General features: G+C 43.7%; 1 protein-coding gene across 1 annotated transcript in view; it reads right to left on the reverse strand.

The window, feature by feature from the left end:
• LOC117443241 (netrin-1-like) overlaps window positions 1-24,856 on the reverse strand; it is a 99,576-nt gene that overhangs the window by 13,417 nt on the left and 61,303 nt on the right. The window contains exons 6-8 of the mRNA XM_071202558.1: window positions 16,546-16,695; window positions 14,321-14,374; window positions 2,188-2,262 (exon numbers count right to left, since the gene is read on the reverse strand). Of these exons, the coding sequence (XP_071058659.1) occupies window positions 2,188-2,262; window positions 14,321-14,374; window positions 16,546-16,695 (279 nt within the window). The remainder of the gene's footprint in view (window positions 1-2,187; window positions 2,263-14,320; window positions 14,375-16,545; window positions 16,696-24,856) is intronic.

A 24,856-nucleotide genomic window follows, 5' to 3' on the forward strand; every position in this document is an offset into this window, starting at 1 on the left:
GCCTCACCTAGCCTCGCCTTGCCTTGCCTAGCCTTGCCTCGCCTAGCAACTTGAAAACCCTCTGATTTCTGTTTCCAGGTGTCCATGCATTTCTTTAACACACTTGTACAACACCTGATCAAACACAAAGTGCATTTCCTTCTTACTTGTTGAGGTTGTGGTCCTCAAAGAACAGAGGAGGGACCCTGACAAAAGGCGAAAGGTCTGAGGAATGAATTAGGCGGAGGGAAAGCTTGCTACGCGATGATGTCCGCCTCATCTGCTTCCAGAAAGCAGCACGAACCGCCCGCTTCGCTCGAACCAGCTGGTTTATGGACGCAGAGCTCGATGATTACGATTTAAATCATAGAAATATGAAAAAGGGCGGGCGTCTGGCTTCCTTGCAAAATGCAACAAATGGCCTGAATTATTGTCCACTCAACTCTAAAGGGGCAATAAAATAAACCTGGCTGCTGTTCAGTCGGATGCTGTTGAAAGCCTAAAAAGGGTTACGATTATTTTTGAACGAGAGACGAGTTCGTCTGGAAGAAATCCACATCAGGGAAGCTGGAAGTGTTCGAGCAGGACTAATGGTGCTGGGTTTCTATTTGCAGAACTCTCGAATGCATGTACTGGTTGACTACGCGGTAGAAACCTGAGATGACATCCCGCGTGACGTTGGATCTGCTTCAAAGGCTCGTCTCTGTGGATCCCCAGGTACAGATAAGCCATTATGTTGAGACGATTAATGAGGCGTACAATCCAAACAGCAGCGGGTCATGTGGAGCAGAGGGATAGTGAAATTAAGAAAAGTAGTCCACGATCTGTGAAGACCCCCTGTGTCGGAGTCCACAGGTATGACACGCTTCTACGAGTTTCAGTTTCATCAATCATTAAAACGTATTTTTGTTCCAAGTTGATTTGTAGCTGTTTTTTCTCTCTTCTGGTCGTACCAGCTTTTTAATATATCATTTTCGACCCGGTGATATGATGTTTATTTACCTGGCACCGCATTGTTCGATGTATTTCAGCTGAAGCACGTTGAGTCATTGGCTACGTGACGTGGTCGCTGTGTGTTTTGGCTTCTTCTGTCAGCGAGGGATTTGCTCTGAAACGTCTAAAGGCCAAATGCCTCGGGCCGACCGAGGCCCAGCGGATCCAGGTTACTGTTGCTCTTCTGCAGGGTCTGGAAAAGGGGCGACGCTTTTATGACTGACCGTAGAAGAAGTGGCGCAGGGCGAGAGAAGTAGAAGCCGTTACTCAAAAAAATTATTTAGGTACAGTGGATAAAGCGACTTTTGCTTTCCTACGAATATCCCACCAAAGAAGTTATTCTTTCAATTCGGAGACTTCGCTTTGTAACTGCCATGTCGTGGACTTCAAATATTAAGCGTTGACTCGACATTTTGGGACACAGCATCGGTTAAGTTTAGCCAAAGATTGCGGTTTGGGTTCAAATCGGTTTGGAAGTTTAATAATTACGGAAGTTACGTAATAACTAAGTCTATGTTCCATCCATCTTCTCCCGCGTATCCGTGGTCGGGTCTCGGGTATCAGTTCCAGCAGAGAGCCCCAAACTTCCTTTCCCTCATCAACCAGCTCTGACTGGGGGGTCCCAAGGCGCTCCCAGGCCAGCGAAGAGATATAATCCCTCCACCTGGTCCTCGGTCTACCCCTCGGCCTCCTCCCAGCTGGACGTGCCTGGAACACCTCCCTAGGGAGGAGCCCAGGTGGCATCCTAACTAGGTGCCCGAACCACCTCGACTGGCTCCTTTCGACGCGAAGGTCTACATTAGGCTATGTTGTCCCACCTATTCCCCTGGTGTGCGTCGATAACACAAATATATTACCGTGGAAGAATCAAAGACGCTTTTCTATCCCAAGAGAAAGCACAGATCACCTGTAGGCAAATATACGCCTTCAAGTTGACCGAAGTTGATGCATACGTGTGCATGGAACAGCAGCGAATACAAAACAGGTTTATTTCGCTCATCACGTGTCAGAAATGAAGTTCGAAGCTCTCGTCTAAAAATAGACCCTTAATTAAAAGCTCAGTTTTCCTGCAGACAGTTTGTAGGGATTGGACTTTGCTTCGTGTTTGAGGAAGCCCACAGCAGCGTGTAAGGATATGCTCTCGGGTCAAGCGGACGCCTGACCTCTGACCTCTGGCCGACGTCCGGCAGCTCTCACATCATCGGACTCACTCACCGTAGTCTTTTTTACAGTACTTCTTCATGGTGATCTTCAGCTTCCCCTTGGACGCCTTGCAGTGCGAGTCGCAGTCTGCAGAGAAGGGGACAAAGGGACAGAGTTAGACATCAAAGCACTTTCAAGGACATTGAGCTCATTTCGTGTTTGAGTTGTTATTCTTAACGGGACTCGCCAACAACTCTCCGGTACCTGTGCGAAAGTTTCACCTTCTGTAACTGTTACTTTTCATTTCCTACTTTTTTAATCTGTTACTTCTTGGGTGTGTCCCCTCTTCCTCATGTCTCTTCTACATCAACCTGTGTCCCCTCTTCTCCATGTCTCTTCTACATCAACATGTGTCCCCTCTTCTTCATGTCTCTTCTTCATCAACATGTGTCCCCTCTTCTTCATGTCTCTTCTACATCAACATGTGTCCCCTCTTCTTCATGTCTCTTCTACATCAACATGTGTCCCCTCTTCTTCATGTCTCTTCTACATCAACATGTGTCCCCTCTTCTTCATGTCTCTTCTACATCAACATGTGTCCCCTCTTCCTCATGTCTCTTCTACATCAACATGTGTCCCCTCTTCTCCATGTCTCTTCTTCATCAACATGTGTCCCCTCTTCTTCATGTCTCTTCTACATCAACATGTGTCCCCTCTTCTCCATGTCTCTTCTACATCAACATGTGTCCCCTCTTCTTCATGTCTCTTCTACATCAACATGTGTCCCCTCTTCTTCATGTCTCTTCTACATCAACATGTGTCCCCTCTTCTTCATGTCTCTTCTACATCAACATGTGTCCCCTCTTCTCCATGTCTCTTCTACATCAACATGTGTCCCCTCTTCTTCATGTCTCTTCTACATCAACATGTGTCCCCTCTTCTTCATGTCTCTTCTACATCAACATGTGTCCCCTCTTCTTCATGTCTCTTCTACATCAACATGTGTCCCCTCTTCTCCATGTCTCTTCTACATCAACATGTGTCCCCTCTTCTTCATGTCTCTTCTACATCAACATGTGTCCCCTCTTCTTCATGTCTCTTCTACATCAACATGTGTCCCCTCTTCTCCATGTCTCTTCTACATCAACATGTGTCCCCTCTTCTTCATGTCTCTTCTACATCAACATGTGTCCCCTCTTCTTCATGTCTCTTCTACATCAACATGTGTCCCCTCTTCTTCATGTCTCTTCTACAACATGTGTCCCCTCTTCTCCATGTCTATTCTACATCAACATGTGTCCCCTCTTCTCCATGTCTCTTCTACATCAACACGTGTCCCCTCTTCTTCATGTCTCTCCTACATCAACATGTGTCCCCTCTTCTCCATGTCTCTTCTACATCAACATGTGTCCCCTCTTCTTCATGTCTCTTCTACATCAACATGTGTCCCCTCTTCTCCATGTCTCTTCTACATCAACACGTGTCCCCTCTTCTTCATGTCTCTTCTACATCAACATGTGTCCCCTCTTCTTTATGTCTCTTCAACATCAACATGTGTCCCCTCTTCTTCATGTCTCTTCTACATCAACATGTGTCCCCTCTTCTTCATGTCTCTTCTACATCAACATGTGTCCCCTCTTCTTAATGTCTCTTCTACATCAACATGTGTCCCCTCTTCTTCATGTCTCTTCTACATCAACATGTGTCCCCTCTTCTTCATGTCTCTTCTACATCAACGTGGGGAGGGGCTCCTTGTGTTCATCTAAAGTAACAGACAGAGAATCAGCACTTTGGAAACAGGGCTGAAACAGAGGGGATTATGGGTAATGGCTATTATGGTGTGATGGGCCCTAGATCATAAAGCATTCCCAGCGAGAGGAAACAGTGGGTGAGCATCCTCCCAGCTGGACGGCTGCCTCCAAAGAGCCTCTGTGTACGCCTACAGCTCACACAGATCCTCCTGTGTCTGCTAACACGCTCTCACTGCCCCCCCGCCCGTCCTTTCCAGTCTCTCAGTGTCCCGGCACGCACTGAGTGACCTTCAGAGGTCAGGCGGCACAAAAGGAGGTCGCAGGGGGAAATTAGCAACTATCTTTTTTAGGAGCATCTGAGCGTCTGAAGGGCGAGAGAGGGAATCCTCCAACGCCGGGCGAGGCTAAATGTCGAGCAGCTCGAAGATGCGTTTTCACTTTCCGTAACTTCGATTTGAAATGTCTCGCTTCCTGCACGTGTTGCTTCACGGGGTTTCAGAAGGGTCGGGTTCTCAGCTTCTTATAAGCAGGTTACTTGATATACTTATGATTTACAGAAGCACGTTGCCCATAAACTACATGTCCCAGAATGCATCTCAAATTAGACTTTTTTTTTTTTTAAATGTCACTTCCTTTTTTTTACTTTTTTTCCAGCTTTTCTTTTTAAATAATTGTGTGACATTCTCACTGAAGAGAATTGCAATTATTTTCCCCAGACTTCTGCTTTCAGACGTAGTTAACTATGAAGTTATTACCCTATCAGATAATAATCCAATGCAGAGGCAATAATGTAATATAATACATTATTTTATATATATATTTATATATAAGTTACAACCGGCCCTTTGAGTGCAGCCATAATGCTGATGTGGCCCGCGATTACATTGAGTTTGACCCCCCTGGTCTAGACGATGTGCAACTGAAATGTTGACCTGTGCCAAAGGAGGCCACATCAGCATTATGGTTGCACTCAAAGGGCCGGTTGTAACTTTAAGACGATATAAATATACATATATATTCCAGTTGGTGACTCTTCGGACCTCAGACCCAGAGCCTGGGTGCGGGTCCAGGTTCTGCCGTGCGGACTGAGGCTGGAGAAAGGAGTCTTTTTCATTCTGGTCCTTGGTCTTGGAATGACCTTCAGTCACGCCTCAAGCTGAGGGCACTTGTCTCTGTAGCCTGTTTTAAATTGAAGCCGTCTGAGGTCCTTACCCCCAGCTGCTCTTGCAGTAATAAGTAGCACCTTTCTCACTGTCCTAATGTGCTCCATGTAGGGACTGCTTTTCGTCTTGTTTTCTGAGTTGTGTTCTCTGTGTTTTATATGTCTGTGTTCTGTGTCACGCTGCTGCCTTCGTGGCCAGGTCAGCTTTGAGATGAGATTCTATCTCAATGCTTTTATCTGGCTAAATAAAGGTTAAATAAAAAAATAAATAATATATATTAAATAATGTATTATATTATAGGCTCTGCATTGGATTATTATGGGATAGGGTAATAACTTCATAATTAACTGCGTCTGAAAGCAGAAGTCTAGGGCAAATAATAGAAAGCAAATATTCCACAATTACATCAAAACTTTTGAAAGAACATCCATAACATTAATCTGTTTGCAACTTATATATATATATATATATATATATATCTATATTCAAATTACTTGTATACTGTATAGACTATTCCACACACTTTCTATTATATTATATTTACTTGCACTAGTATCTGTTGTATTGTGTTGCTCTGTGGGAGGAGCCTGTGCCCCAAGATATCATAACTACACTGTAGTTATGTGCACATGACAATAAAAGCCTTGAATCTTGAATTGTAATAATAATAATAATAATAGATTTATTTAGTTAGTGCTTTTACAGGTGCTCAAAGACGCTTCACAGATATAGTGAAAATAAAATAAAATAAAGAAACAACAAATAAATATATAGTTAAAGTCAAATAATACAAAAACAATCTCACATTAAAAGCCAGTATTGTATATTATATTCTTTGCAAGGCCACATAAAACGAAGTCTCGGGCTGGATTTGGCCCCCGGGCCTTGAGTTGGACACCCCTGGTCTAATGTAATGTCTGAGTGAATCCTGGGACGCTGGTGGAGGCTAAATGTCTTCTGACCCCCGAGGAGAATCTCACCGGCTGCGTCTATCTGCGGTTTCATCCCACAAAATGTGAATATGACGGTCGCTTCTAGAGTTTCTTTTTAAGTTGAAAGCGGTTTGGTTTTTTGAATATGAAAAAACACTGTCAGAATATTCTGTTTGCCCAAGGCAGCTGTACATGTTTCGTTGTCTTTAAACATCCATGACGCAGTCGCACGGAGCAACGTTGATGCAAAGTGGAGTTGGAAAAACGATAGAGGCGGATCTGTCAAAGGACTTCATCGATGCTGTCCTCGTGTCAATCAATGAATCAATCAAAATGTATTTATACAGCCCATCACCCATTTTACATTTGTCTCGGGGGCAGTGGCGGCCGGCCCATAGGGGCGCTAGGGGCGCCGCCCCACCTCTTCCCACATACAAAATAAAAAATAAAAAAATATTTAAAAAAAATATGATTTTATTTTTATTTTTAATAAACAAGGTAAATATTATATAATTGGTATCAGTAAAATGTATAATCTAAAATAAAATCTCGTTTAAAATTGTGTTACGACGATGTCTAAAGTTACTGATAAGTCACATGTGTCCTGCATTACCCTCTCTCGTCTGGGCGGTAAGAAAGGAGCCCTCAACCAGTGCAGCAGCAGCCACTAGCAGCTGACTGTTGCTATATGTAAACTATGATGCCGAAACATAATTTCAGCCAATCGGCGTCGTCAAATCTGATGATCACCGGGCGCCAATGTCAGCACCTGGTCCAGTCTGTGAGTAGTTTGGACACTCGTGACTCGTATCCGGTGGGGTGACGCAGTACGGCAGTAGTTGATGAGGATGGCTTCATGTGCAGGTGGAGTCTCCGGACCTCGGTCCCCGCCCAATTCCGTTCAAGAGCTAATCTCCGATCCTTTCGAAAGGAGAAGTTTGGGAGATAAACTGTTGCTTAAAGACCTTGGACCGGACCAAACCCGATTTGTATATATCGCAGCAAGCTCGTGAAAAAGACAAAACGTATCAACGAGGCTTCTCACGTAGCTGGTACACCAGAAAGGCTAGCTGGATGCTAACAGGTAAATGCTATCTTTTGTTTCACATGCTTGCTCTTCAAACAGCCGGGGACAGATACGATCTGTTCAGAAACTAGACAGAAGTTAAACAAGTCCAAACCACAGACTGCCTGTGTCATGGAGAATACAGTTGCTGGTTTATTTATGTCTGTAGGCCGTTGTTGTGAGTGTGGACGGACGGAGCATATACTGCGTTAGCTTAGCCGATCTCCATTCAGAAAACACGCATTTTAAAGGGTTTTCTCTGCCGTCTGTCTGCAGACTTGTCAAAGCGTTAATTCATGGTTTTTACTAACCGGTATCAGTGTGTTGTTACTTCATCATTTAGAAACGTGTATTTGTCAGGATTCTCATGTTTTGTCACGTTTGTAGTTGTGTATGTCTGGTAGGAGTTTTCCTCCTTGTATATTGTCTGGTCCTTTTCCCTGTGTTTTTCCTCCCGTCGTTGGTGTGTCTAGTTGTCTGATTGTGTTCACCTGTCACTCCTTGTGTGTCTCCTGTGCTCATCAGTGTTGGCCCCGCCCCTGATTGTTCCCACCTGTGTCTAGTTACCCAGTGTTTAAATCCCCCTGTCTCCCAGTGTTCAGTGTCGGTTCGTCTTGTGATTTGGCTTGTCCTCGGTGAGTGTTCTGTTCTGCCTGTATATATATATATAGCCTTGAAATAAAGGAATTCTTTTCACTTTAATCTGCATTTGGGTCCTACCTGCTTCCTTCGCTCCACCGTAACAGTATTACAATTTAATCACGGTAAAATATGTTCATGTAGTTGTAGCCCCCTTGCCAGCGATTCTCTCTCTAGTTTAGCATAGTCAGCCCGACTCAGCCCGGTTGCTCCTGGCCCTAGAACCACGATGTTATGGTGCCAGAAAAACTGTGAATTAGGACCCGCTAGCCCAGGGCCGGCCCTGACCAATTTGCCGCCCTAGGCAAGATTTTAGCTGCCCCCCCCCCCCCCCCAAATGCAGACACTCACTATGATTCGCAGGTGCATGGTTGTGGCATGACCACAAAAACAAAGATATTGACACAAGATGTGTGCAACTGTATTTAGTTTCCTATCCATTTGAACATGATTTAAGTGAAATAAAAAAATATTCTAATTTTTTTTTTTTTCAATTTTCGGCGCCCCCTATGGCTTGATGCGTCCTTAGCATTCGCCTATATTGCCTATGCCGAGGGCCGGCCCTGCGCTAGCCGGTACCAGGCCAAGTGGAAACGCAACCAAAAACGGGCCCGCACGGCTCGGCGTGCTTAAAGCCAGCTACCCGCTGCCGTGGAAACGCGCCATTACATCACCAGAAGTCCTAATTTAAGGGGTAATTTCTCCCCAAAGAAAAAGTTTTACTCACTCTAACAACAGCCCCACCAAACATATTTCCCACCAGCCGCCACTGCTTACAGCTAACCGAACACAATACGTATCATGTCACTGCGCCAGGTGTTATTTGTAATGACGGAGGTGTTGGTGACCAGAGCACACTGAAACTGAAATAATTAGTTCCCTCCACTTCCAGAAAGTTATCACTCACAGAGACATGAAGAAGAGGGGACACATGTTGATGTAGAAGAGACATGAAGAAGAGAGGACACATGTTGATGTAGAAGAGACATGAAGAAGAGGGGACACATGTTGATGAAGAAGAGACATGAAGAAGAGAGGACACATGTTGATGTAGAAGAGACATGAAGAAGAGGGGACACATGTTGATGAAGAAGAGACATGAAGAAGAGGGGACACATGTTGATGTAGAAGAGACATGGAGAAGAGGGGACACATGTTGATGAAGAAGAGACATGAAGAAGAGGGGACACATGTTGATGTAGAAGAGACATGGAGAAGAGGGGACACATGTTGATGTAGAAGAGACATGGAGAAGAGGGGACACGTGTTGATGAAGAAGAGACATGAAGAAGAGGGGACACATGTTGATGTAGAAGAGACATGAAGAAGAGGGGACACATGTTGATGTAGAAGAGACATGGAGAAGAGGGGACACATGTTGATGTAGAAGAGACGTGAAGAAGAGGGGACACATGTTGATGTAGAAGAGACATGGAGAAGAGGGGACACATGTTGATGTAGAAGAGACATGGAGAAGAGGGGACACATGTTGATGTAGAAGAGACATGAAGAAGAGGGGACACATGCTGATGTAGAAGAGACATGAAGAAGAGGGGACACATGTTGATGTAGAAGAGACATGAAGAAGAGGGGACACATGTTGATGTAGAAGAGACATGGAGAAGAGGGGACACGTGTTGATGTAGAAGAGACATGAAGAAGAGGGGACACGTGTTGATGTAGAAGAGACATGAAGAAGAGGGGACACGTGTTGATGTAGAAGAGACATGAAGAAGAGGGGACACGTGTTGATGTAGAAGAGACATGGAGAAGAGGGGACACGTGTTGATGTAGAAGAGACATGGAGAAGAGGGGACACATGTTGATGTAGAAGAGAAGTGAAGAAGAGGGGACACATGTTGATGTAGAAGAGACATGAAGAAGAGGGGACACATGTTGATGTAGAAGAGACATGAAGAAGAGGGGACACATGTTGATGTAGAAGAGACATGAAGAAGAGGGGACACATGTTGATGTAGAAGAGACATGGAGAAGAGGGGACACATGTTGATGTAGAAGAGACGTGAAGAAGAGGGGACACATGTTGATGTAGAAGAGACATGGAGAAGAGGGGACACATGTTGATGTAGAGGAGACATGAAGAAGAGGGGACACATGTTGATGTAGAGGAGACATGGAGAAGAGGGGACACATAAGAGACATGGAGGATTTAGCATAATAGTGGACCTTTAATGGCCGCCGTCCCCCTGGTCTTTGTGATGACGGAGGTGGTGTTGGGACAAGAAGACAAACTCAAATTGAAATAATTTGTTCCCTCCACTTTCTGACACAAATTGGAACCAGATCATCTCTGAGTGTCGGCCCCCGCCCCCCCCCCCCTCACACTCTGCCTCTCCCAAAGCAATAAGCCTCTTCTGGGTAGCGGGGGTGGGGGGGGGGGGGGTGGGAAAGCTGTGCAGAGAGAGAGAGGACCTTTCAGTGCGCCTGAATATGGACAAACTTCATTATTTCTCCCAGCCCTCTGTCCGTCTCCCCCTTTCTTCCCCATTATACTCCGTGTGAATGAGGTTGCCTGGGTAATGATTGAGGAAGAAAAAAACGCCCCCCCCCCCCCTCCTCCTCCTCCTCTCAAAAAAAAAAAAAGCGGCTCGGGACGTGGGACGAGGATCCGATCCATGTATGTGTTTTAGAGAAAAGCATTTCTGCAGGAATGCCTGAAGTGAGAAAAGCGGAAATCCCAAAGTAAATGAATTTGAGGACGAGTCCATATCGAGTCGCCTGATCTCCATGTAAATGAAGTGCGGGGGGGGGGGGGGCTTTATCTCCCACCACCACTACTTTATTACATCTCCCTTTATCTGCAATCTGTAAACATTACCGGCTACTTCAATATTTTCAATGGTCACTTTTAAAAAATAATATATTGCTAAGTAGTGTTTTCTTTTACTGTTTCTTATTGTGTTTTATTTTTAATTATTTTTACCGTGTGCATACTTTTTTTTTTTACAATGGTTGACTTATCATTTTACTTATTTTGTTGTTGTTGTTGTTGTTATTGATAACATTTGCATACTTTTTTATAATATTGAAGTCTACTTTTTTTACTGAATCTGCACAATACTCGTGTTATTATACTGTAACTTTAACTTTGTTTCCATTTTTAAATATAATATAACAGACTTCCAGAGGTGTAAAGTAACTAAGTACATTTACTCAAGTTCTGTACTTAAGTACAATTTTGAGGTACTTGTACTTTACTTGAGTATTTCCATTGTATGCTACTTTGTACTTTTACTCCACTATATGTAGAGGAACATTTTGAATGCAGGACTTTTACTGTAACAGAGTATTCCTACACTCTGGTACTTCTACTTTTACTCAAGTACAAGATCTGAGTACTTCTACTTTTACTCAAGTACAAGATCTGAGTACTTCTACTTTTACTCAAGTACAAGATCTGAGTGCTTCTACTTTTACTCAAGTACAATATCTGAGTACTTCTACTTTTACTCAAGTACAAGATCTGAGTACTTCTACTTTTACTCAAGTACAATATCTGAGTGCTTCTACTTTTACTCAAGTACAAGATCTGAGTACTTCTACTTTTACTCAAGAACAAGATCTGAATACTTCTACTTTTACTCAAGTACAAGATATGAGTACTTCTACTTTTACTCAAGTACAAGATCTGAGTACTTCTACTTTTACTCAAGTACAAGATCTGAGTACTTCTACTTTTACTCAAGAACAAGATCTGAGTACTTCTACTTTTACTCAAGTACATGATCTGAGTACTTCTACTTTTACTCAAGTACAAGATCTGAGTACTTCTACTTTTACTCAAGTACAAGACCTGTACTTCTACCACCGCAGATTTTAGTTCGTCATTCTTTTTCATATATAATTCATTGTACACATTTTTCAATTTGTATTGCTTCTTTTGTATATCTAAATTTGGCGTACATACCTTGTTAACGCTAAATCGTTTTTTTGTTTTTACAATGCTTATATTTTTTACAACTTATTTTCTTATGTCGTTTCTGTATGCACCATCATACACCAAAGCAACTTTCTTTTTTGTTTTAACGTACAGTAGCTGGTATTAAACGTGATTCTGATTCTGTATATTTCCCCGCTGCGGGTCGAATAAAGAGATTCTGATTCTGACGTTGCCCATTAGCCATTACACCCACAGCTCTCATTAAGGGCCGATCTCCCGCCGAGAGGACAAACACCTCCTTTGTGTGTCTCTTCGGGGTCTCGGGGGACCACACTGCTGCTAATTTGCAGGGTGTGGAGTTTCTGACAGGAATCCAAACTCCACACAGCCTCGCCGGCACTATAGTAGGAAGTGGGACCCAGAAGAAAGCCGAATGAAGTCAGTGGCGCCGCTCTCATTAGACGCTGATTGATGATCGGAAGTGACTCAACTAAACCTGAATCATGGTGTAAACTACTCAAATGACTTTAATTTAATAAATACTTAAACATCTAAGGTAACAGGTTTACACACTGTACATTACATTGTATTTAAAGCCAACATTAAAATAAGTGGTGCAGGGATGACTTTATGTTTTGTCGGCTGACTTAGAAGATAGCAATGCAAGGGCTCCTTCAACAAAGTAAAGTGGTTTTAATAATGACATATTTCTGTGGTCTGACCCGGAAGTCCAATTGGATTTTACCTTTGGATTACTGCAGGAAATAATCTCTGTGTCAAACAAACGTTTATGATACTCACACGTTTTGTTCAGCAGGATAATCTCCACATTTTAACACCACTTTGTGATTTCTGATGTAAAAAGCTAACATTAGGCTATAAAGGAACTACAGCACGGTCACATGACTTCACTTCACCACCGCTAAGCTAAAGGAGGCTAATGTTGGGCTATAAAGGAACTACAGCACGGTCACATGACTTCACGTCACCACCGCTAAGCTAAAGGTGGCTAATGTTGGGCTATAAAGGAACTACAGAACGGTCACATGACTTCACGTCACCACCGCTAAGCTAAAGGTGGCTAATGTTGGGCTATAAAGGAACTACAGCACGGTCACATGACTTCACGTCACCACTGCTAAGCTAAAGGAGGCTAATGTTGGGCTATAAAGGAACTACAGAACGGTCACATGACTTCACGTCACCACCGCTAAGCTAAAGGTGGCTAATGTTGGGCTATAAAGGAACTACAGCACGGTCACATGACTTCACGTCACCACCGCTAAGCTAAAGGAGGCTAATGTTGGGCTATAAAGGAACTACAGAACGGTCACATGACTTCACGTCACCACCGCTAAGCTGAAGGCGGCTAATGTTGGGCTATAAAGGAACTACAGCACGGTCACATGACTTCACGTCACCACCGCTAAGCTAAAGGCAGCTAATGTTGGGCGTGATGAAGTTTAGTCATCTCATTTAGACACTTGTTAGCAACACCGTTTTTAAATCCACCAGTGGGGTATATACTGATGTATTTTATGTCGTAGAACAAAACGTTAAAAATCTCTTCAGCTTGTGTTAACCATATATCTTATTTCAGGCAAAAAAACACATTCAGAAAACCATTGACTTCCAGACCAGGGAACAGGAAGTGCTAAAACGCTGACTCATTTCTGAGTTTCAGGACTCATTCCTTCACCACTCTTCAAGCCAATAAAGGACAGAAATGACTCTGAAGCTGCAGGTCGATATTTTAGAATACAGGCTGGAATACTGTCTGGAATACAGGCTGGGAATACAGGCTGGAATACCGGCTGGGAATACAGGCTGGAATACCGGCTGGGAATACAGGCTGGGATACCGGCTGGGAATACAGGCTGGGATACAAGCTGGAATACTGGCTGGGTATACAGGCTGGAATACAAGCTGGAATACCGGCTGGGAATACATGCTGGAATACAGGCTGGGATACAAGCTGGAATACTGGCTGGGTATACAGGCTGGAATACAAGCTGGAATACAGGCTGGGAATACAGGCTGGAATACCGGCTGAGAATACAGGTTGGAATACAAGCTGGAATACAAGCTGGAATACAGGCTGGAATACAAGCTGGAATACCGGCTGGGAATACAGGCTGGAATACAGGCTGAGAATACAGGCTGGAATACAGGCTGGGAATACAGGCTGGGAATACAGGCTGGAATACAGGCTGGGAATATAGGCTGGAATACAGGCTGGAATACAAGCTGGAATACAAGCTGGAATACAGGCTGGAATACAAGCTGGAATACCGGCTGGGAATACAGGCTGGAATACAGGCTGAGAATACAGGCTGGAATACAGGCTGGGAATACAGGCTGGGAATACAGGCTGGAATACAGGCTGGGAATATAGGCTGGAATACAGGCGGTAAAGGGAGAACTGGAAAAATATCTGGAGTTCACATCAGCCGCACCCTGAGGTGTGTTTAGTGCAGGAGTGAGACTATGAAGGGATAGAAAAACATGTGTGTGCTAGAAATGCACGCTCAGTTACATTCATGACGAGGCGATGACTTCCTGCACATGACAGTAAAGTTCCTTGGATAATTAATTGGATTTAAAGGTCACCTATTATGCAAAATCCACTTTTTCACGTCTTTTCTACATCAACACGTGTCCCCTCTTCTTCACGTCTCGTTATCAATATTATATCACAACAGAGCATCAAAATATGACTTTAATCCAGTTGTAAAATCAGTTGTTTTGCTCACCTGACGGCTCCTCGTAGCTGGTGTAAGACGCTGTCGGGGATGCAACTGGGATCTCTGCGACAAAAAGAGGAAAATATTTTTACTTTGTGATCACATTGCATTGCAAACAGAATAAAACATATGTAATTGAAAAATATACATAGCTCAATTTCCTGGTTATTCTCCCAAGAGCAGAATTTGAATGTCAAAAACCTCTTTTAGGTATTTTAATGGGATGATTTTGACATGTAGATTTCCTGAATAAAGTGTAAAAAGACGATGAGATTTTCTATTATTCCCTTCTGATTGTAATTGAAGAGAGCCAAGCTGTAGCTGGCAGGAAGTTAGACATCACAAAAGTGTTATATCACTATTAAAACCCAAAGAAATCACGTATATTCTTCAAAAAAAGGCATTTCCTCCAACTTCTACACCACATTTGTTACCTTCCATACGAAAAGAAAGATAAATCCTTTTCCAGGTTTATCGCTGTGGATTCAGGCCAAACAAGTCCATCGTGTCCAATTTCCAAACACGACTTTATCAGAAATGTCATCCCCAGTTACACAGTGGACAATTTGTGTACATGTCCATCAGTGTTATCTTATCTGTCCGTGGCAGCCAGCTCGAAGCTAAAGAAGCTACCAGCGACACATCTCTGTTTCTGGCAGGCATTTGGCGTTTATTGCCGAGGGCCTGGAATCTGCAGGCGGCAGATACGGCCAATAAACATATCGGCCATCGTTCCCTTGGACTTGTTCTGGGGATTTATCGTGAGACGATGTTGAAGGGCCATGTTAGGAAAGCACTAATGGTCTGTTTATCCAGGGCTCTGCTTTAAACAAGCCAAATATCTATCCAAAATATCTTAGAAATAACACAAGATGGTGATGAATCCATGCGTAACAAGCAGACGCTGCCCATTTCAGGTCCTGAGCTTTCTTCTGAGGGTTTGATAATATCAGTTTGAGTATTAAAGGTCACCTATTAATGCAAAATCCACTTTTTCATGCTGCAATGATCTGTTTGGTGTGTCAGCCAATCAGAGACAGGCTCTGGATATATCTGAGAGCTATAATATATTGATGAAGAACAGTATAATAGGGGACCTTTAAAGTTAGGGTCAAACCACCCTGTTCCATTTTAATTGTAATGGGTCCATTAACTTCCTCTGGTGACCAATAGCTAACTCTCTTGACACACAGTTGACCTTTGAGGGACATGTGAGCCACAGTCCAATTGAGTTAGCTATTTTAAAAAAAAATTAGCGGCACCTTTAACCTTTATTTAACATCCATTATTAGAATATGAACTGCTCGTCAAAAGAAGACTAGCTTCCTGACCTCTTTTTTTTTAAATTATCAACCCTATCGTCCTGTTAGCAATCATGCTAAGTCCAAAAACCGAATGTTAGCAAAGTCTTTAGCTCAGAAAAACGTCATGTTCTTACTCAAAAGCTTTTCATTGGTTGTTGATAAAGGTGTTTATCGCTGATGGGGTCAGAGTATTTAAGCTTGACTGTGAGATTTGCCATTTACGGTATTCTGCAATCAATCCATTGGAAGGGATCCTTGACCGTCCCTGTTCATGGAGGAAGCGTATCAGCTGTGTCCCCATCGTCCTTTGTAAAACATAGACTTCGTGAGAGTAGACACTTCGTGAGAGGACATTGTTGCTGACTGGAGTCACGAGTACACAAACTGTACACCTGTGAATACACTGGGGGAACTAACTAACTGTTAGCTATTAAGCTAAACCAATTAGCGTACAGATTTTGTGTCTCAATTTGGATAACTTAGTGCGCTGCCATTTGAACATTTGCACGGTGTGTGAAATTTGACCGTGAAGTGACAATAGCAACTATTACCTAGCTTTCTATCTAGAATCATTATCGGTCGTGGTTGCAAATCATTACAGACTGATCAATTAACCTCAGTTGACCTCTTAGTAAAGTGGTTTGTGTATTCAATTGTGAAAAAAATACAACATGTATAACTTTTGTTTGTATGGTGCCGAGCAACCGCAATCTTCTGTTAGGTAGCCAAGATGGCCAACGTCTAGGCTGAGGAGTGTAATTCTCATTAATTATATATATGTCACTGTAACTTTAAATGTATAAATTCTAAGCTCGTATATTTGTTCTTTTCCTACCAGAAGGGATTAAGTGTGCATTTCCACCACAAGGAGTTTCAACCGTTTCAAACTCGATGTTTCTGACGGCCAAAGGTGGTAAAAGTAGACCTTACTGATGCAGGGTGCGATGGGGGAGCGGCTCTGCTGGTAGCCTTTAGCACAGCGGTTACAGGTGATCCCCGTCACTCCGTCCTTGCAGGGACACTGTCCTGTCGTCTGGTTACACGTCTTCCCTGCTGCTCCCACTGGATGGCAATCACATGCTATCGAGGAACACAAGGGGGAGAGGAGCACCAAGTTAGATTGGACCATGGATGTATGAAGAGAACTAGATACAGTGTTCAGAGAGGCTACAAGTACACACATCCTTTCCTCAAGTAGAAGTACAGATACTCGTGTTTAAAAACAGGTATTTGGGTTCAACATGTGAGAAGTAGAAAGTACAGGTATTTGGGTTAACATGTAACATGTGTTCCCCCTCCTCCCTTCTGTCAAGCGACTTTGTTAAACACTTTGAAAAAAAGGTTGATGATATTCGCTCTTCTTTTTCTGACTCACCTCTACTCACCGCTGGGTCACCTGACCCACCTTCAACCGGCACACCAACCTCCTTTTCCCCTCTCTCTCCAAGTGAGGTTCTCACCCTCATTACCTCTGCCCGCCCTACCACCTGTCCTCTGGACCCTATCCCTTCAAACCTCCTTCAGACTATCGCTCCTGATATTCTACCGTTTCTCACCCATTTCATCAACACTTCTCTAACTTCTGGTCACTTTCCACACACTCTCAAGGAGGCGAGAGTAAACCCTCTCCTGAAGAAACCCACTCTCAACCCGTCTGATGTTATAAACTACAGGCCTGTCTCTCTCCTCCCGGTCCTGTCTTTAAACACTTGAACGCGCTGTCTTTAAACAACTCTCCTGTTATCTCCATCAGAACAACCTTCTGGATCCGCACCAGTCTGGTTTCAAGGCAGGTCACTCCACAGACTCACCTCCTTGTTGTCACTGAGGAACTGCACACTGCTAAAGCAGCCTCCCTCTCCTCTGTCCTCATCCTTTTGGACCTGTCTGCTGCATTCGACACGGTGAACCATCAGATCCTCCTTCACTCTCCAAGAACTTGGAGTTTCAGGCTCTGCACTTTCCCTCCTCACCTCATACCTCAAAGACCGTACCTACAGGGTCACTTGGAGAGGGTCTGAGTCCGACCCTTGTCAATTAACTACAGGGGTCCCTCAGGGCTCTGTTCTTGGTCCCCTCCTCTTCTCCCTGTACACAAACTCGCTCGGATCAGTCATTAGCCCGCATGGTTTTTCATACCACTGCTACGCTGACGACACCCAATTAATCCTGTCCTTTCCCCGCTCAGAGACCCAGGTCGTCGCACGCATCTCTGCTTGTTCAGCTGACATCTCTCAGTGGATGTCCGCTCATCACCTCAAGCTCAATCTTGACAAAACTGAACTGCTTTTCCTTCCGGGAAAAGATTGTCCCACTCTTGACCTGACTATCAACATCGGCACCTCTGTTGTTTCCTCAGACTGCAAGGAATCTGGGTGTGATCCTGGATAACAACCTGTCCTTCACTGCAAACATCGCTGCTACAACCCGCTGCTGCAGATACACGCTTTCAACATCAGGAGTATGCGTCCCCAGCTGACCCAGAGAGCCACGCAGGTTCTGGTCCAGGCTCTCGTCACCTCACGCCTAGACTACTGCAACTCCCTCCTGGCTGGTCTCCCTGCATGTGCCATCCGACCTCTGCAGCTCATCCAGAATGCAGCGGCTCGTCTGGTCTTCAACCTTCCTAAGTGTTCCCACACCACTCCGCTCCTCCGCTCCCTCCACTGGCTTCCGGTAACTGCTAGAATCCACTTCAAGACCCTGGTGCTTGCGTACCGTGCTGCGAATGGATCTGGCCCTTCCTACATCCAGGACATGGTTAAACCGTACACCCCAGCACGTGCACTCCGCTCTGCATCAGCCAAACGACTCGCTGCACCCTCGCTGCGAGGGGGACCCAAGTTCCCATCAGCAGAAACACGTGGGTTTGCTATCCTGGCTCCAAGATGGTGGAATGAGCTCCCATTGACATCAGGACCGCAGAAAGCTTACACACCTTCCGGCGCAGACTGAAAACTCATCTCTTTCGACTCCACTTCGAGCGATAGAACTACTAACAAAGCACTTATATACTAATAAAGGACTGGCTTACCTAAAGCCAGTTGAGTAGCACTTGAAATGTTTGGCTCTATGAAACCTGATGTACTTTATGATTCTGTTTTCTTCAAGTTTGTATTTTGTTGGTCGAATGCACTTATTGTAAGTCGCTTTGGATAAAAGCGTCAGCTAAATGTAATGTAATGTAATTTAATAAGAAGTAGAAAGTACAGGTATTTGGGTTCAACATGTAACATGTGTTCCCCCTCCTCCCTTCTGTCAAGCGACTTTGTTAACCACTTTGAAAAAAAGGTTGATGATATTCGCTCTTCTTTTTCTGACTCACCTCTGCCCGCCCTACCACCTGTCCTCTGGACCCGATCCCTTCAAACCTCCTTCAGACTATCGCTCCTGATATTCTACCGTTTCTCACCCATTTCATCAACACTTCTCTAACTTCTGGTCACTTTCCACACACTCTCAAGGAGGTGAGAGTAAACCCTCTCCTAAAGAAACCCACTCTCAACCCGTCTGACGTTATAAACTACAGGCCTGTCTCTCTCCTCCCGGTCCTGTCTAAAACACTTGAACGCGCTGTCTTTAGACAACTCTCCTGTTATCTCCATCAGAACAACCTTCTGGATCCGCACCAGTCTGGTTTCAAGGCAGGTCACTCAACAGCTCACCTCCTTGTTGTCACTGAGGAACTGCACACTGCTAAAGCAGCCTCCCTCTCCTCTGTCCTCATCCTTTTGGACCTGTCTGCTGCATTCGACACGGTGAACCATCAGATCCTCCTTCACTCTCCAAGAACTTGGAGTTTCAGGCTCTGCACTTTCCCTCCTCACCTCATACCTCAAAGACAGCACCTACAGGGTTACTTGGAGAGGGTCTGAGTCCGACCCTTGTCAATTAACTACAGGGGTCCCTCAGGGCTCTGTTCTTGGTCCCCTCCTCTTCTCCCTGTACACAAATTCGCTCGGATCTGTCATTAGCCTGCATGGTTTTTCATACCACTGCTACGCTGACGACACCCCAATTAATCCTGTCCTTTCCCCGCTCAGAGACCCAGGTCGTCGCACGCATCTCTGCTTGTCTAGCTGACATCTCTCAGTGGATGTCCGCTCATCACCTCAAGCTCAATCTTGACAAAACTGAACTGATTTTCCTTCCGGGAAAAGTTTGTCCCACTCTTGACCTGACTATCAACATCGGCACCTCTGTTGTTTCCCCGACTCAGACTGCAAGGAATCTGGGTGTGACCCTAGATAACAACCTGTCCTTCACTGCAAACATCGCTGCTACAACCCGCTGCTGCAGATACACGCTTTACAGCATCAGGAGGACGCGTCCCCAGCTGACCCAGAAAGCGACGCAGGTATTCGTGTTCAAAATGTGAGATGTAGAAAGTTCAGGTATTTGGGTTCAACATGTAAGAAGTAGAAAGTACAGGTATTTGTGTTCAACATGTAAGAAGTAGAAAGTACAGGTATTTGAGTTCAACATGTAAGAAGTAGAAAGTACAGGTACTTGAGTTCAACATGTAAGAAGTAGAAAGTACAGGTATTTGAGTTCAACATGTAAGAAGTAGAAAGTACAGGTATTTGAGTTCAACATGTAAGAAGTAGAAAGTACAGGTATTTGAGTTAAACATGTAAGAAGTAGAAAGTACAGGTATTTGAGTTCAACATGTAAGAAGTAGAAAGTACAGGTATTTGGGTTCAACATGTAAGAAGTCAAAGTAAAAAGTCGTCAGAAAAATAAGTAGTGGAGTAAAGTACTGAAACCAGAAACATTTACTTAAGTAGAGTAACGAAGTATTTGTACTGCATGACTTCCCACCTCTGCCAGTGTTGGAGGCGAAGACCCTTTTATTAATGTGAAGTTGCTCAGTGTGCATAAAGCCAAAATAGGCTGACAAAATCATCAGATCTTCCTCCTCCACGGGGCCCAAAAAGGACTCTTTTACACGCCACCAAACAAACACACACGCATGTTGTGACTGATACTGTGCTGAGCGAGGTTGAAGTAAAGTTATTTACTCTGATGCCTCTAAAAGCGGCTCTAATGAAGGCTCTCGTCGTCATTATGGGTGGAGGGAGGCAGAGTAATTTGATTGAGGTTGTATGTTGGTGCGGGGCCCAGTTCCCCATCTGTGAGGGTCTGGAAGGGAATCAGAGGCTGCTCTAATGTGAAGGATTTTTATTGAATGCAATATGTAGAGTCAGCAGAGGGCAGGGCACAGACATAGTTAGCTAGTAAGGGCACGAGTTTCTCTTTTTAAAGAGGACATATTCCCGTCCTTTCCAGGTTCATATCTGTATGTAGTGTCTCTACTTTAAAGAGTCCTCTCCTGCTGATGTTCAGGTGTATATCAGTATGTAGTGTCTCTACTTTAAAGAGTCCTCTCCTGCTGATGTTCAGGTGTATATCAGTATGTAGTGTCTCTACTTTAGAGAGTCCTCTCCTGCTGATGTTCAGGTGTATATCAGTATGTAGTGTCTCTACTTTAAAGAGTCCTCTCCTGCTGATGTTCAGGTGTATATCAGCATGTAGTGTCTCTACTTTAAAGAGTCCTCTCCTGCTGATGTTCAGGTGTATATCAGTATGTAGTGTCTCTACTTTAAAGAGTCCTCTCCTGCTGATGTTCAGGTGTATATCAGTATGTAGTGTCTCTACTTTAAAGAGTCCTCTCCTGCTGATGTTCAGGTGTATATCAGTATGTAGTGTCTCTACTTTAAAGAGTCCTCTCCTGCTGATGTCCAGGTGTATATCAGTATGTAGTGTCTCTACTTTAAAGAGTCCTCTCCTGCTGATGTTCAGGTGTATATCAGTATGTAGTGTCTCTACTTTAAAGAGTCCTCTCCTGCTGATGTTCAGGTGTATATCAGTATGTAGTGTCTCTACTTTAAAGAGTCCTCTCCTGCTGATGTTCAGGTGTATATCAGTATGTAGTGTCTCCACTTTAAAGAGTCCTCTCCTGCTGATGTTCAGGTGTATATCAGTATGTAGTGTCTCGACTTTAAAGAGTCCTCTCCTGCTGATGTTCAGGTGTATATCAGTATGTAGTGTCTCTACTTTAAAGAGTCCTCTCCTGCTGATGTTCAGGTGTATATCAGTATGTAGTGTCTCCTACTTTAAAGAGTCCTCTCCTGCTGATGTTCAGGTGTATATCAGTATGTAGTGTCTCGACTTTAAAGAGTCCTCTCCTGCTGATGTTCAGGTGTATATCAGTATGTAGTGTCTCTACTTTAAATAGTCCTCTCCTGCTGATGTTCAGGTGTATATCAGTATGTAGTGTCTCTACTTTAAAGAGTCCTCTCCTGCTGATGTTCAGGTGTATATCAGTATGTAGTATCTCTACTTTAAAGAGTCCTCTCCTGCTGATGTTCAGGTGTGTATCAGTATGTAGTGTCTCTACTTTAAAGAGTCCTCTCCTGCTGATGTTCAGGTGTATATCAGTATGTAGTGTCTCTACTTTAAAGAGTCCTCTCCTGCTGATGTTCAGGTGTGTATCAGTATGTAGTGTCTCTACTTTAAAGAGTCCTCTCCTGCTGATGTTCAGGTGTATATCAGTATGTAGTGTCTCTACTTTAAAGAGTCCTCTCCTGCTGATGTTCAGGTGTGTATCAGTATGTAGTGTCTCTACTTTAAAGAGTCCTCTCCTGCTGATGTTCAGGTGTATATCAGTATGTAGTGTCTCTACTTTAAAGAGTCCTCTCCTGCTGATGATCAGGTGTATATCAGTATATAGTGTCTCTACTTTAAAGAGTCCTCTCCTGCTGATGTTCAGGTGTGTATCAGTATGTAGTGTCTCTACTTTAAAGAGTCCTCTCCTGCTGATGTTCAGGTGTATATCAGTATGTAGTGTCTCTACTTTAAAGAGTCCTCTCCTGCTGATATTCAGGTGTGTATCAGTATGTAGTGTCTCTACTTTAAAGAGTCCTCTCCTGCTGATGTTCAGGTGTATATCAGTATGCAGTGTCTCTACTTTAAAGAGTCCTCTCCTGCTGATGTTCAGGTGTATATCAGTATGTAGTGTCTCTACTTTAAAGAGTCCTCTCCTGCTGATGTTCAGGTGTATATCAGTATGTAGTGTCTCTACTTTAAAGAGTCCTCTCCTGCTGATGTTCAGGTGTATATCAGTATGTAGTGTCTCTACTTTAAAGAGTCCTCTCCTGCTGATGTTCAGGTGTATATCAGTATGTAGTGTCTCTACTTTAAAGAGTCCTCTCCTGCTGATGTTCAGGTGTAAATCAGTATGTAGTGTCTCTACTTTAAAGAGTCCTCTCCTGCTGATGTTCAGGTGTATATCAGTATGTAGTGTCTCTACTTTAAAGAGTCCTCTCCTGCTGATGTTCAGGTGTATATCAGTATGTAGTGTCTCCACTTTAAAGAGTCCTCTCCTGCTGATGTTCAGGTGTATATCAGTATGTAGTGTCTCGACTTTAAAGAGTCCTCTCCTGCTGATGTTCAGGTGTATATCAGTATGTAGTGTCTCTACTTTAAAGAGTCCTCTCCAGCTGATGTTCAGGTGTATATCAGTATGTAGTGTCTCCACTTTAAAGAGTCCTCTCCTGCTGATGTTCAGGTGTATATCAGTATGTAGTGTCTCTACTTTAAAGAGTCCTCTCCTGCTGATGTTCAGGTGTAAATCAGTATGTAGTGTCTCTACTTTAAAGAGTCCTCTCCTGCTGATGTTCAGGTGTAATATCAGTATGTAGTGTCTCTACTTTAAAGAGTCCTCTCCTGCTGATGTTCAGGTGTATATCAGTATGTAGTGTCTCCACTTTAAAGAGTCCTCTCCTGCTGATGTTCAGGTGTATATCAGTATGTAGTGTCTCGACTTTAAAGAGTCCTCTCCTGCTGATGTTCAGGTGTATATCAGTATGTAGTGTCTCTACTTTAAAGAGTCCTCTCCAGCTGATGTTCAGGTGTATATCAGTATGTAGTGTCTCCACTTTAAAGAGTCCTCTCCTGCTGATGTTCAGGTGTATATCAGTATGTAGTGTCTCGACTTTAAAGAGTCCTCTCCTGCTGATGTTCAGGTGTATATCAGTATGTAGTGTCTCTACTTTAAATAGTCCTCTCCTGCTGATGTTCAGGTGTATATCAGTATGTAGTGTCTCTACTTTAAAGAGTCCTCTCCTGCTGATGTTCAGGTGTATATCAGTATGTAGTGTCTCTACTTTAAAGAGTCCTCTCCTGCTGATGTTCAGGTGTGTATCAGTATGTAGTGTCTCTACTTTAAAGAGTCCTCTCCTGCTGATGTTCAGGTGTATATCAGTATGTAGTGTCTCTACTTTAAAGAGTCCTCTCCTGCTGATGTTCAGGTGTGTATCAGTATGTAGTGTCTCTACTTTAAAGAGTCCTCTCCTGCTGATGTTCAGGTGTATATCAGTATGTAGTGTCTCTACTTTAAAGAGTCCTCTCCTGCTGATGTTCAGGTGTGTATCAGTATGTAGTGTCTCTACTTTAAAGAGTCCTCTCCTGCTGATGTTCAGGTGTATATCAGTATGTAGTGTCTCTACTTTAAAGAGTCCTCTCCTGCTGATGTTCAGGTGTATATCAGTATGTAGTGTCTCTACTTTAAAGAGTCCTCTCCTGCTGATGTTCAGGTGTGTATCAGTATGTAGTGTCTCTACTTTAAAGAGTCCTCTCCTGCTGATGTTCAGGTGTATATCAGTATGTAGTGTCTCTACTTTAAAGAGTCCTCTCCTGCTGATGTTCAGGTGTGTATCAGTATGTAGTGTCTCTACTTTAAAGAGTCCTCTCCTGCTGATGTTCAGGTGTATATCAGTATGTAGTGTCTCTACTTTAAAGAGTCCTCTCCTGCTGATGTTCAGGTGTGTATCAGTATGTAGTGTCTCTACTTTAAAGAGTCCTCTCCTGCTGATGTTCAGGTGTATATCAGTATGTAGTGTCTCTACTTTAAAGAGTCCTCTCCTGCTGATGTTCAGGTGTGTATCAGTATGTAGTGTCTCTACTTTAAAAAAGTCCTCTCCTGCTGATGTTCAGGTGTATATCAGTATGTAGTGTCTCTACTTTAAAGAGTCCTCTCCTGCTGATGTTCAGGTGTATATCAGTATGTAGTGTCTCTACTTAAAGAGTCCTCTCCTGCTGATGTTCAGGTGTGTATCAGTATGTAGTGTCTCTACTTTAAAGAGTCCTCTCCTGCTGATGTTCAGGTGTATATCAGTATGTAGTGTCTCTACTTTAAAGAGTCCTCTCCTGCTGATCTTCAGGTGTGTATCAGTATGTA

This window comes from Pseudochaenichthys georgianus, unplaced genomic scaffold (assembly GCF_902827115.2).
Source record: "Pseudochaenichthys georgianus unplaced genomic scaffold, fPseGeo1.2 scaffold_562_arrow_ctg1, whole genome shotgun sequence".
Lineage (NCBI taxonomy): Eukaryota > Metazoa > Chordata > Actinopteri > Perciformes > Channichthyidae > Pseudochaenichthys > Pseudochaenichthys georgianus.